Here is a 14,929-nt window from a genome sequence, read left to right as displayed (position 1 = left end):
AACTTATTGCACGGAAATCAACTGCATTTATATACACTAACAAAGTGAATGAACAAAAGAGGAATTAGGGAATTGATTCCACTTACAATAGCACGCAAAATCATGAAATACCTGGGAATAAATCTAACCAAGGAGGTAAAGGATCTAAATTCTAGAAACTACCGAATACTTAGAGAAATTGAGCAAGACACAAAAAGTTGGAAAAACAGTCCATGCTCATGGACTGGAAAAATAAACATTGTGAAAAGGTCTGTGCTACCTAGAATAATCTACACTTTCAGGGTATTTCCTATTAAAATACCATTGACATTTTTCACAGATCAGGAACAAATAATTCTTAAATTTGTATGGAACCAGAACAGACCCTGAATACCCAGAGGAATGTTGAAAAAGAAAGCCAAAGCTGGTGGCATCACGATGACCGACTTCAAACTGTCTTACAAAGCTGATATACAAGACAGCATGGTATGGACACAAAAACAAACACATAGACCAATGGCACAGAATAGAGATCCCAGAAATGAACCCTCATCTCTATAGTCAACTAATCTTCAACAAAGCAGGAAAGAATATCCAATGGAAAAAAAGACAGTCTCTTCCATAAATGGTGCCGGGAACATTAGACAGTCACATGCAGAAGAATGAAACTGGACCATTCTCTTAAACCATATGCAAAAATGAACTCAAGGTGGAAGGAAGACCTAATTTGGGACAGGAATCCATTAAAATCCTAGAGAAGAACACCGGCAGCAACCTCTTTGACCTTGGCTGCAGCCAACTTCTTCTGCAACTTCTTGCAGACACATCCCCAGAGGCAAGGAAAACAAAGGCAAAAATGAACTTTGGGGACTTCATCAAGATAAAAATCTTCTGCACAGTAAAGGAAACAGTCAACAAAACTAAGAGGCAATCCAGGAATGGGAGAAGATATTTGAAAATGACATAAATATTTGCAAATGGCATGAAGGGCTGGTATCCAAGATCTATAAAGAACTTCTCAAACTCAACATCGAAAAAAAACAAATAATCCAGTCAAAAATAGACAGAAGACATGAACATACGCTTCTCCAAAGAAGGCATACAAATGGCTAACAGAAACATGAAAAAGTATTCAACATCGCTAGCCATCAGGGAAATACAAATCTAAACTACACTGAGATATCACTTTACACCAGATAGAATGGGAAAAATCAACAAGACAGGAAAAAAGTGTGGGCAAGGATGTGGAGAAAAGGGGACCCTTTTACACTGTTGATGAGAATGCATGCTTAGTATAGCCACTCTGAAAAACAGTATAAAGATTCCTCAAGATGTTAAAAATAGAGCTACCCTATTACCCAGCAATTGAACTAGTAGGTATTTACTCCAAAGATACAGACATAGTGAAAAGAAGGGGCACATGCACCCCAATGTTCATAGCAGCAATGTCCACAATAGCCAAACTGTGAAAGGAGCTGAGATGCCCTTCAACAGATGAATGGATAAAGATGATGTATTTCATATATACAATGGAATATTACTCAGCCATCAGAAAGGATGAATACCCCCTATTTGCACTGAATGGATGGAGCTGGAGGGGATTATGTTAAGTGAAATAAGTCAAGCAGAGAAAGAAAATTATCTTATGGTTCCATTCATAAGTGAAACATAAGGAATAGCATGGAGGGCCACAGGGGAAGAAAGGGGAAACTGAATGGGAAGAAATCAGAGAAAGAGACAAACCATGAGAGACTCTGGACACCAGAAACCAGCTGAGATTACAGAAGGGAAGGGCTTGGGGATTGAGTAACCCAGTGATGGGTACTAAGGAGAGCACATATTGCATGGGTCTTATATGTAAACAATGAATCTTGGAACACTACATCAAAAACTACGCACAGTATGATGGCTAACATAACATAATAAAAATAATAATAAAAAATTTAAAAATTTTTAAAAAGGGAAAAAACCACTGGGAGTTTTGACACTGGGAAAAAAATCATTTTTTTCAAAAATAATTGGTTATGAAGTGCCTGGGTGGCTCAGTTGGTTGAATGCCTGACTACTGATTTTGGCTCAGGTTATGATCTCAGGGTCTTGAAAGAGCCCCATGTCCTTCTCTGTGCTCATCAGGGAGTCTGCTTGAGATCCTCTCTCCCTCTTCCCTTCCCTCTGCTCATGCTGTCTCTCTCACTCTCTCTTCCTCCCTCAAATAAATAAATAAATAAATAAAAATTGAAAAAGCAAACAAATCTAAATATTGGCTGGGCATCAATGATATTATGAAATTATGAGATGCACTGTTGGTGGGAGTGAAAACTGTTACAGCCACTGTGGAAAACAGTATGGAGATTCCCCCCAAAAGTTAAAATGGAGCTACTCTACAATCTGATAATCACATTACTGGGTATAGACCCAAAAAATACAAAACACTAATTCAAAGGGGTATATGCCCCCTGATGATTATAGCAACATTATTTACAATAGCCAAGATATAGAAACAGCCCAAGTATCCATCAATTGATGAATGGATAAAGATGTGATATACACACACAATGTAATATTACTCAGCCATTAAAAGAATGAAATTTTGCCATTTGCAACAATATGGATAGAGCAAGAGAGTATAATGCTAAGTGAAATAAGTCAGTCAGAGAATGCCAAATACCACATGATTTTACTCATATGAAACAAACTGAGGCTTTTAGAGAGGAGGGTGGGTGAGCCTGGTGGTGCATATTAAGGAGGGCACATATTGTATGAAGCACTGGGTGTGGTACATAAACAATGAATTCTCAAACATTGAAAAAATAAAAATAAAATAATAAAAATGATTTGTGGAATTTAAGAAACAAAACAAACGAACAAAGAAAAAAAAAGGAGAGAGACAAACCAAGAAATGAACTCTTAACCATGGAGAACAAACATATGGTTTGGGTGGGTTGGTAGGTGGGTAGGTGGGAAATGGTTGAAAGAAGTGATGAGGATTAAGAACACTCTTATCAAAAAAAAATTTTTTAAGAGTACACTTGGGGCTCCTGGGTGGCTCAGTTGGTTAAGTGACTGCCTTCAGCTTGGGTTATGATCCCAAGGTTCTGGGATCTAGCCCCACATGGGGCTCCCTGTTCAGTGAGGAGTCTGCTTCTCCCTCTCCCGCTCCCCTGCTTGTGCTCTCTCTCTGTCAAATAAATAAATAAAACCTTTAAAAAAAGAGTACACTTATCACCATGAGCACTGAGTAAAGTATAGAATTGTTAAATCACTATATCATACACCTGGATTTTATATATATACATATATATTAAAAATATATATATTATGCAATTATATGTATAATATATAATATAATACTGTATGGTAACTAAACTGGAATTAAAATTTAAAATTTAAATGATAAAAAAGAAATTATGAGATAGAATTGGTCACATCTAGAGAAAGAGAGCTTAGTCTTTAGGAAGACATAATGAAATACTTCAAATGAAAGAGCAGAGTCTGGGACTTGCTTCCGAATAATCCAGTAGGGGGTTGGAGAAAGAAGAGGGTGAGGATGTTGGTAAAGCTAGATTGGTCATGGGTTTTGATAACGTTTAAACTGCTTGATGGACATGGGAATTCACTGTATAATTCTTTGCTATTTTGGTATATATTCAAGATTTTCAATCACAATGTCTTCTTAAGTGGAAAAAAATTTTTATTTAAATTCAATTAGCTGGGGCACCTGGGTGGCTCACTCATTAAGCATTTGCCTTCAGCTCAGGTCATAGTTCCAGGTCCTGGCATTGAGCTCCCCATCGGGCTGCCTGCTCAGCAGGAAGACTGCTTCTCCCTCTCACACTCTGCCTGCTTATGTTCCCTCTCTTTCTGTGTCTCTGTCAGATAAATGGATAAAATCTTTTTTAATTAATTAATTAATTCAATTACCCAGGGTGTAGTATATCATTAGTTTTTGATAGAACATTTGATGATTCATTAGTTGAAAATTTCAAGATGTTATTTCATCTGTTTTGTTTCTTATTAAATGCCACATACAAGTGAAATCATAAGGCATTGTCTTTCCCTGACTTATTTTGCTTAGCATAATACCCTCTAATTCCTTCCAGATGAACATAAGGGAAAGGAAAGAAAATTAAAATAAGATGAAAATAGGGAGCCAACCTTAAGAGACACTTAATTCCAGGAAACAAATGGAGGGGTGCTGGAGGAGAGGTGGGATGGAAGAAGGGGTAATTGGGTGGTGGGCATTAAGGAGGGCACTTGTAATGCACACTGGGTGTTATATGCAACTTACCAATTACTAAATTCTACCCCTGAAACTAATAATACAGTATATGTAAACTACATTGTATCTAAATAATTTTTTGGAAAGATATTTCATTATGAAATTTGTATACTTCATAGTATACAAATAGAAATAAGGAAAACTCAAAGAATAGAAAATGAGAATCTTATGAAACACATATGTACTAAATAGGTAAAGAAAGCATGTTATATAGGAGCTATTATATTATATTATTATATTATTAGGCCTCAGTTTTTATTTTTTATTTTTTATTTTTTCAATTTAAATTTCTCATTGTGTTCAGTTAGCCAATATATAGCACATCATTAGTTTCTGGTATAGTGAATTTTTTTTAATTTAAATTGATAGATATATCTCTCTCTCTTCCTTATCTATTCATCTGTCAATGGAATCTCGGCTCTTTCCATAGTTTGGCTATTGTGGACATTGTTGCTATAAACATTGGGGTGCAAATGCCCCTTCAGATCATGATGTTTGCGTCCTTTGGCTAAATACCTAACAGTGCAATTGCTGGCCCATAGGGTGGCTCTGTTTTTAACTTTTTGGGGAACCTCCATACTGTTCTCCAGAGTGCCTGCACCAGCTTGCATTCCCACCAACCCTTCCTCCACATCCTCACTAACATCTGTTGTTTCCGACTTGTTCATTTTAACCATTCAGACTGGTGTGAGCTGGTATCTCATTGAGGTTTTGATTTGTATTTCCCTGATGCTGAGTGATGTGGAACATTTTTTTCATGTGTCTGTTGTAGGCCTCATTTTTAAGAAACCATGTTTCTACAGCATGAATAGTAAAGAGCATTAAAAAAACAGTCCATATATATATATATACACTGTATGTATATATAATTCTATATATATATAGCAATACATATACATATACATATATATTTTTAATATATATTTTTAATATATGTATATATATACATATATATATATGTATATGTATATGTATTGCTATATATATATGTAGCAATATAGAATTTACCAAATGTAACATTTTAAACCTAAAAAAAGATATTTATGTTATATTTTTTCTCAGAATTTCCCAGTAAGTTATTAGGTCAGGAAAACTGAATTCAACTTTACTCTGATTAAATTTGGCCCGGGGCGCCTGGGTGGCTCAGTGGTTTGGGCTGCTGCCTTCGGCTCGGGTCATGATCTCAGGGTCCTGGGATCGAGCCCCGCATTGGGCTCTCTGCTCCGCAGGAAGCCTGCTTTTCTCTCTCTCTCTCTCTCTGCCTGCCTCTCTGCCTACTTGTGATCTCTGTCTGTCAAATAAATAAATAAAATCTTTAAAAAAAAAAAAATTTGGCCCAGTGAACTGGCTCTTTTGTTACTATCCTCAAAGTGGGTATAAGCTGTTTTAAAAAGAAAGGTTGGTATTATGTTTAGAACCCAAGATCTTGTGTTTACTTATGTATATATGTATTATATACTTCATTTAAGGAGAAAGCCCTGAATTATGGATTCCTCCCATTCCTTAGTGCTGTGAGGGTTATGAACAAAGTCCAATACTTAGAAATAATCAGAGTGGGGAGATGAACCATGAAAGACTGCAGATTCTGAGAAACAAACTGAAGGTTTTTGAGGGGGGTTGATCCTGGTGGTGGGTATTAAGGAGGGCACGTATTGCATGGAGCACTGGATGTGATGCATAAACAACGAATCTTGGAACACTGAAAAAATAAAATGCAATTTAAAAAAAAAAGAAATAATGTTTTGAGTCTTTTTTTATTTAAATTCAATTAATTAACATATATTATTAGTTTCAGAGGTAGAGTTCAGTGATTCATCAGTTGTATATAACACTTAGTGCTCATTACATCACATGCCCTCTTTAATGCCCATCGCCCTGTCACCTCATCCCCTCACCACCTCCCACCCTCCACCAACCCTCGGTTTATTTCCTGTGGTTAAGAGTCTTTTTTATGGTTTGTTTCCCTCTGATTATGTCTTGTTTTGTTTTTCCCTCCCTTCCCCTATGTTCACCTGTTTTGTTCCTTAACTCCACATGTGAGTGAAATTATATAATTGTCTTTCTCTGACTTATTTCACTTAGTATAATACTCCCAAGTTCCATCCATATTGTTGCAAATGGTAAGATATCATATTTTTTATGGCCGAGTAATATAGCATTGTATATATGTACCACATCTTTCTTTATCCATTCATCTGGCACTAGCACCCCAATGTTTATAGCAGAAATGTCCAAAATAGCCAAACTAGAGAAAGAGCTCAGATGTCCATTGACAGAAGTATTTTGAATCTTATAAGAAAAGCAACCACATACAGCAAATGTTGGTGATAAGTAGTATGGTAATAACAAGCCATCATTTTTTAATTTAAGAACACATAGGTTTCCATCATTAAAATACTGTTTTAAAAAAATAAATGTTTCTTGAACATATGAATGTGTTTCTATGAATCACACCAAGCAGCTGCTGGTGAGTTTTCCTCCCTTTGTGTGCCCCAAGCATGTCCAACATAGGCTGGGATTTATGAGATGCTATAATGGCAAAGATGAGATGACCAAAAGTGCTATGTCTGTTGAGTGCGTGACTTTAAGCATCTTAGGGGAAGAGAGGCAAAATCAAGCAGACAAGGGGTCTGAAGAGATGGAGGATGGAAGGGCATTAAGGAGCTTCTCACCTGTTCCTCAGCATTACAGAGGCCTTCTTCAATCACAAGGACCTGACTTAAATCCAAGGTCTGGGGGAAATAGAGTGAGTGGCAAATCTTTTCTGTCTGAGAATTCCTGATGGAGAACCGCAAGAGGTGGATTGTCAAGGTCTGGGGCAAATGGGTCAGCTTCAAGACCTGAAAAAGCAAAATTACTATGGAGATGAAGTCCTAAGGCACTTGAAATGGGAAGATTTAGAGAAATACCCGGGCTGATGGTGTGTTCTTCTTCTCCAAAATGTATCAGAATGATATAATACAGAATTAAGGGCTCCCATCTGCTGAATCTGTTGAGCTCTTCACAGAAATCATGAGCAGCCATAGGGTTCTGCACAAGAACCAGGAACCACAGGAACTAGAGTCTGCTCTAGAGAGCTAGTCTAACTCTGCATGGAAAACTGCCTGCTGCTCTTGGACTTTCTCTTTTTTTTTTTTTAAGATTTTATTTATTTATTTTGTCAGCGAGAGAGAGTGCGCACAAGCAGGGAGAGCAGCAGGCAAAGGAGAAGACTCCCCAACGAGCAGGAAGCCCAAAGCAGGACTCAATCCCAGGACCCTGGGATCATGACCAGAGCTGAAGGCAGATGCTTAACCAGCTGAGCCACCCAGGCATCCCTTCTCTTATCTTTTAAAAGGCTCTGCCCCTCTCAGTGATGGGCCTCTGAAAATCAGGATCCCCAGATCCCAGATACTAGCCAGAATATAGATTCCTGCCCTCAACCAACACATGGTACCCTCTATGAAGGCTCTATCAGGAAATCCACTAAAGGCAACCCCAAACTATGGCAGCATCTGGTTTCAGAGAGTGAGTACCTGTTTCCCACAAGTCTTTTTCCCACATTTCTCACAGAAACATTTGCTTTTGCCTGATAATTCCCTGGGTTGGAAGAAACATCGAAGGGCATCCTCCTGTTTCAGAAGATCAAAAAAAAAATCAGAGTTAGTATTTACCACACTACAAATGAAGATAAAAGTTTTTCTTCTGGCTCTCCCCATATCCTCCCCCCTGGCCCAGTGTGGTGCATGTGGCAGGATCTCCAAAAAGACCTAGTGACTGGATTGATAAATAGGAGGGAGCACTTGTTAAGGTAGCAGTGTAAGGAGAGAAAGTAAAAGGAAACAAAATTTTTTTTTACCAAATCAAAGGAGAAACAGAACTGTGCAAAGGAAATAGAAATTACTTTTTAAAAGGTAATGGTGGATTAAAGAAGTAAGGGCACACTGGCAGCACCAGGTTTATGGGAACAGAAAAATCACCAAAAGAAATCATTTACCAGTGTTTTCAGGGGTTTTGAGTCCATATCAAAAAGAGGAAGGGGGAGGGTCAACATGCTACTGTTTCTGCTCCTTTCCACAGTACATTCAAGGCAAACCAAGGACTCCTTCACCCGGATTGTATACAGGGCCTGCAGCCTCTCTACCTGTAAGAGAGAGAAGGTGACAGGAAAGAAGGGTACAAAGTCATAAACAAAACAAGTCAAGTCAATTTCCAGAAATTGTAGCCATCAAACAGAAGCTCCAAAAATGGTAGTCACTGATGCTCTTTGCTCTTCAAAAAGGTGCAAAATAATAACAATAATAATATTATGGAATTGTGATAAGCATCATATGTGGATTTCTCTTTTAATCCTCTCTATACATTATATTGATTGCTGGATGAGCTAAATGAGCAGCATCTTAAACTTCTGAGTTCTCTGGTTCTAGGATCTCACCAGGTCCACATCTGTGATTTGGTCCTTAATTAGGTTCCAGACCGTGAGGTAGAGTTGAGCAGCATCATGCTGGACAAACACTGGACAAAGAGAAAAGTAACAGCCCGATCAGTGAGGTCACCAAGGGACAATTCTCATGCATGTCCTTGTGCCCTTGCTACCTACATGTACATGAACATTCACCATTTTGTCCTCTCCCAGCCCTCAATATCACCACCAACCCCCACTTTAGTTAGGCACTAAAAATGAAAAATAAGCTTGTTTATTTTTTTTGGAGCTCAGTAAATATTATTTATTTATTTATTTATTTTAATTTTTTATTTTAAATTTCTTTTCAGTGTACCAGAATTCATTGTTTATGTACCACACCCAGTGCTCCATGCAATACGTGCCCTCCATAATAACCACCACTAGGCTCACCAAACCTCCTCCCCGCAGCCCCTCCAAAACCCTCAGATTGTTTTTCAGAGTCCATAGTCTCTCATTGTTCGTCTTCCCCTCCAATTTCCCTCAACTCCCTTCTCTCCTCTCCATCTCCCCATGTCCTCCATGTTATTTCTTATGCTCCACAAATAAGTGAAACCATATAATTGACTCTCTCTGCTTGACTTATTTCACTCAGCATAATCTCTTCCAGTCCCGTCCATGTTGATACAAAAGTTGGGTATTCACAACTCCTCTTAAAATTCAAAATCCAGTCTGACTGCATCATAGAAGTTTCCTTTTTTCTGACCATCCATCCATTCCTACTGGCCTCTACTAGGGGATCCAGCCACATAAAACCAATATTCCATAGTGGATTCTTTCCAATTTCCAAGCCAAGCCAACACCTTATTTGGACTCTGATGACCATTCATTTCTCTGTATTTTTATTTAATTTCTTTTTCAATTCCCCATAAATTGAGCAGTTTCCCAATACTCATATCTGACCCAGGTCTTCCCCAAAGGTATCTGGGAGGACAAGAAAGGAAAGAACTGTCTCAGTGTTAGATGATGCTGACTAAGAGGAAACAGGAATTAAACAGTAGATTTTTCATATGTTATGTAAGAAGCCTAAAAGACAGATATAAATGAATTTCTATTGTTTAACAGAAACCTAGGAATACAAAGAACATGAAAAACACACTGAGGACTATTTTATAAAAGAATATATGTCTGCCAACATGCAAAGACACTGCAAGAAAAGGTAGTTATGGTAAATGTATTAAATATTCATATCAGCTGTCTCAACACCTTTTTATTTCCTTTATTATACTTATCACAGTTTGTACTTAATATTTTTATTTCAATTTGTTTTGTTTGACTTTTGTTTTGGCCTGTCTCTTCTCAAGATTATAAGCTCCATGGAAGCAAAGACCCTATCAGTCTTGTTCCTTTATCTGCAATACAAGCACAATACCTGGCACATAATAGGTGAACACTATCTATGAGCTGAATGAATTAATTAATCCATATTTTAAGGTAATAACCCCAAAACCTAAAGACAAACAGAGTGGAACTAGGGTTGAACTATGCTGTCTCCAGGGAATTCTTTACACAAGACTGCCTGCCATGAAGCCAACACTGGACATAAAGATAGATCTCCTTGTCATGTAAAGACATTTTGCCTCTTCTGATCATACCAGAGCCAAGAGTCCTGATTTGTCTAAAAAATACAGGGATATTTGCCCAACCCATAATTTAGTTAACACCTGCTATGTGAAAGGCATTGCACATACTAGAGAAAGTTACTATCCCCAAGAAACTTATATTCTAGTGGAGGACAAGTATCCACAAAGTCATAATTTAAAGAATAAGAAAAATTCCCTAAAGTAATCAAACTGCTATGAAAATTGATATAAAAGTGAAAATACAACTGGAATGATGGAGTTAGGAGCTCTATAAATCTAATCCTCCAGAAAAGCAATGAAAATCCTGGGGAAAAAATTATAAAAATCATTTTTTCAGAACTCTAAAAATTACCCAAAGGTTTAAAAAATCTTAGGAATATTTATTCAACAAACACAGAGAACCTACATAAGAAGAACAGGATTTCAACCTGGCCTATTTCCATTTCCTTCTTCCCAGCTCTGTAGTAGCTTTGAGAATAAGAAAACCTGCAATCATATAGGCTGTGAAAACCAGAAGCCTTGTAACCGAGAAAGAGACAGAGTGGGATGGGAGTTCCTCAAAAAGTTCCATACTGAAAGCATTTTTATTATTTGACTTGTCTTACAGCTTTATGGAAAAGCATCCTGTGATGGAGGTTGTCATTATTTGACCTGACTCAGAGCTTAAAATCCTATTCCCAGGATATTTGTCAAAAGAAACCAATGATAGTTAATATTGTGATTACCTAAGGTTGTAATAACAGATAGGGCAAAATAAAAAAGAGACCAGCTGAAACTTAAAAGATGGATCTGAGTACTGAGATGTCCATAGTGGAATTCTAAATCTCTGACATATTCTTGGTGATCTGGAACGCCATTTGTAGGCCTTTAAAGAAATCCCGGACCAATCATTAGGTGACATTAAACTAACCAAACAGAATCTTTAATGGCCACACACAATAGGAAACATAGCCTTTACAGAATTAGTCCAGGAAAGCCATTAAACAAATAGCAACAACAAAACAACAGCAACAACCTCATTGTCAGAGTTTCTGATTTCCACTGTTGCCACATTATATTATCTAAAATGTTTAGTTTTTAACAAAAAATTACAAGACATACAATGAAGCAGAAAAATGTGGTACACATACACACAAATAGCAATCAGTAGAAACTATCACTGAGAAGATCAAGATGTTAGTCTCACTAGACTTTAAATTTTTTTAATATTTTATTTATTTATTTACAGAGAGAGAGACAGTGAAAGAGGGAACACAGGGGGAGTGGGAAAGGGAGAGTCCGGCTCCCCACTGAGAAGGGAGCCTGATGCAGGACTCTATCCGAGGACCCTGAGATCATGACCTGAGCCCAAAGCAGATGCTTAATGACTAAACCACCCAGGCACTTTAGTCTCACTAGAATTTAGATTAGTTATAATTTGTTCAAAGAACTAAATAAAACAATATTGAAATAACTAAAGTATGAAAGCAATGTCTCACCAAACAAAGAATATCAATAAAGAAAAAATTATTTTAAAAATCCAAATAGAAATTCTTGAACTGAAAAATACAGTAAGAGAAATGAAGAGTTTTCAAGAAGTGGTCAATAGCAGATTTGAGCTGGCAGAAAAAAAGAATTATCAAACTTGAAAACAGGTCAATGAAGTCATACAGTCTGAGGAATAAAAAGAAAAACAAATGAGGATAAATGTACAGAGCACCAATGGGCTCAATGATGAATTCTACCAAACATTTATGGAATAAATTATACCAGCTCTCAAAAAAACTCTTCACAAGATAGAAATAGAGCAATTTGCTCTATAAGGTTACCATTCTCCTAATACAACAACCAGACAAAGACATTACAAGAAAGAATATTACAGGTCAATATCTCTCATGAACATAGATACAAAAATCCACAAGAAAATATTAGCAAATAGAATCCAACAAAATATAAAAATTATATAGAACAACCAAGTGAGATTTACCCCAAGTATGCAAGACTAGTCCAACATCTGAAAACTAATTAATGTAATCCATCACATCAATACACTAAAAACAAAATTCAAATGATTTTATTAATAGATGCCAAAAAAGCATCTGACAAAATCCAACATTCATTCATGATAAAAACTCTCAGCCAACTAGAAACTGAGAGGAGCTTCCCAAGTTTGATAGGGACATCTTCAAAAACAACCTACAGAGGGAGGAGTCAAGATGGCGGAGAAGTAGCAGGCTGAGACTACTTCAGCTAGCCGGAGATCAGCTAGATAGCTTATCTGAAGATTGCAAACACCTGAAAATCCATCGGCAGATCGAAGAGAAGAAGAACAGCAATTCTGGAAACAGAAAAACAACCACTTTCTGAAAGGTAGGACCAGCGGCGAAGTGAATCCAAAGTGACGGGAAGATAGACCCCGGGGGGAGGGGCCGGCTCCTGGCAAGCGGCGAGCAACGGCACACAAAATCAGGACTTTTAAAAGTCTGTTCCGCTGAGGGACATCGCTCCAGAGGCTAAACTGGGGCGAAGCCCACGCGGGGTAAGCGTGGCCTCAGATCCCACAGGGTCACAGAAGGATCGGGGGTGTCTGAGTGTCGCAGAGCTTGCGGGTATTGGAACGGGGAAAGCTGGCTACAGAGACAGAGCCGACAGTAAGCTCACAGCTCAGTGTTACCTTGAACCGGTCGCAGGCTCGGTGAGCTCAGAGTGCGGCCGGAGGTCAGGCACACGGGAGTAACTGGGCGCTGTTCTCTGAGGGCACACTGAGGAGTGCGGCCCTGGGCTCTCGGCTCCTCCGGGCCAGAGACCAGGAGGCCGCCATTTGTATTCCCGTCCTCCGGAACTCTACGGAAAGCGCTCAGGGAACAAAAGCTCCTGAAAGCAAACCAAGCAGATTACTCACCCCAGCCCCTGATAAGGGCGGGGCAATTCCGCCTGGGGCAAAGACACTTGAGGATCACTACAACAGGCCCCTCCCCCAGAAGATCAACAAGAAATCCAGCCGAGACCAAGTTCACCTACCAAGGAGTGCGGTTTCAATACCAAGGAGAGCAGCAGAATTTCCAGAGGAGGAGAAAGCAAAGCACGAAACTCATGGCTTTTTCCCTGTGATTTTTTTTAGTGTTGCAGTTAATTTAATTTTTTTCTTTTTCATTTTTTGTTTTTTTTCTCACCTTCTGGTAATTTTTTTTTTAACTTTTACCTTTTTCGTTTTTAACATTTTTTAACTAGTTTATCCAATATATATATATTTTCTTTTTTATATTTTTCTTATTTGTTTTTTTTTAATTCTTTTCTTTTCTTTTTTTTTCTTTTTTTCTTTTTTTTTCTTTCTTCCTTTTTGAACCTCTTTTTATCCCCTTTCTCCCTCCTCACGATTTGGGATCTCTTCTAATTTGGTTAAAGCATATTTTCCTGGGGTTGTTGCCACCCTTTTAGTATTTTACTTGCTCCTTCAATACTCTTATCTGGACAAAATGACAAGACGGAAAAATTCCACAAAAAAAAGAACAAGAGGCAGTACCGAAGGCTAGGGACCTAATCAATACAGACATTGGTAATATGTCAGAACTACAGTTCAGAATGAAATTCTCAAGGTTCTAGCCGGGCTCTAAAAAGGCATGGAAGATATTAGAGAAACCCTCTCGAGAGATATAAAAGCCCTTTATGGAGAAATAAAAGAACTAAAATCTAACCAAGTTGAAATCAAAAAAGCTATTAATGAGGTGCAATCAATAATGGAGGCTCTCACTGCTAGGATAAATGAGGCAGAAGAAAGAATTAGTGATATAGAAGACCAAATGATGGAGAATAAAAAAGCTGAGCAAAAGAGGGGCAAACAGCTACTGGACCACGAGGGGAGAATTCGAGAGATAAGTGACACCATATGACGAAACAACATTAGAATAATTGAGATTCCAGAAGAAGAAGAAAGAGAGAGGGGAGCAGAAGGTATACTGGAGAGAATTATTGGGGAGAATTTCCCCAATATGGCAAAGGGAACGAGCATCAAAATTCAGGAGGTTCAGAGAACGCCCCTCAAAATCAATAAGAATAGGCCCACACCCCGTCACCTAATAGTAAAATTTACAAGTCTCAGTGACAAAGAGAAAATCCTGAAAGCAGCCCGGGAAAAGAAGTCTGTAACATACAATGGTAAAAATATTAGATTGGCAGCTGACTTATCCACAGAGACCTGGCAGGCCAGAAAGAGCTGGCATGATATTTTCTGAGCACTAAACGAGAAAAACATGCAGCCCAGAATACTATATCCAGCTAGGCTATCATTGAAAATAGAAGGAGAGATTAAAAGCTTCCAGGACAAACAAAAACTGAAAGAATTTGCAAACACCAAACCAGCTCTACAGGAAATACTGAAAGGGGTCCTCTAAGCAAAGAGAAAGCCTACAAGTAGTAGATCAGAAAGGAACAGAGACCATATACAGTAACAGTCACCTTACAGGCAATACAATGGCACGAAATTCATATCTCTCAATAGTTACCCTGAATGTTAATGGGCTAAATGCCCCTGTCAAAAGACACAGGGTATCAGAATGGATAAAAAAAACAAAACCCATCTATATGTTGCCTCCAAGAAACTCATTTTAAGCCCGAAGACACCTCCAGATTTAAAGTGAGGGGGTGGAAAAGAATTTACCATGCTAATGG

At 38.1% G+C, this 14,929-nt stretch overlaps 1 protein-coding gene across 9 annotated transcripts in view; it reads right to left on the bottom strand.

Annotated features, from left to right (window-relative positions):
- The window catches only part of USP18 (ubiquitin specific peptidase 18), a 60,733-nt gene that overhangs the window by 12,958 nt on the left and 32,846 nt on the right, over positions 1-14,929 (bottom strand). For 7 of the 9 annotated variants that reach the window (XM_082738179.1, XM_082738180.1, XM_082738181.1 and 4 more), the window contains 4 exons: positions 8,673-8,752; positions 8,235-8,381; positions 7,774-7,869; positions 6,931-7,098 (listed from right to left, as the gene is read on the bottom strand). In XM_082738179.1, the coding sequence (XP_082594305.1) occupies positions 6,931-7,098; positions 7,774-7,869; positions 8,235-8,381; positions 8,673-8,752 (491 nt within the window). The remainder of the gene's footprint in view (positions 1-6,930; positions 7,099-7,773; positions 7,870-8,234; positions 8,382-8,672; positions 8,753-14,929) is intronic. The other 2 variants (XM_082738183.1, XM_082738184.1) reach the window with 1 other exon arrangement.

The sequence above is a fragment of the Mustela nivalis genome (assembly GCF_964662115.1).
Source record: "Mustela nivalis genome assembly, chromosome: 7".
In the NCBI taxonomy this organism is placed as follows: Eukaryota; Metazoa; Chordata; class Mammalia; order Carnivora; family Mustelidae; genus Mustela; species Mustela nivalis.
Note: the sequence above shows the minus strand (reverse complement) of the source record. Positions and strands in the feature narration are given on the sequence as shown.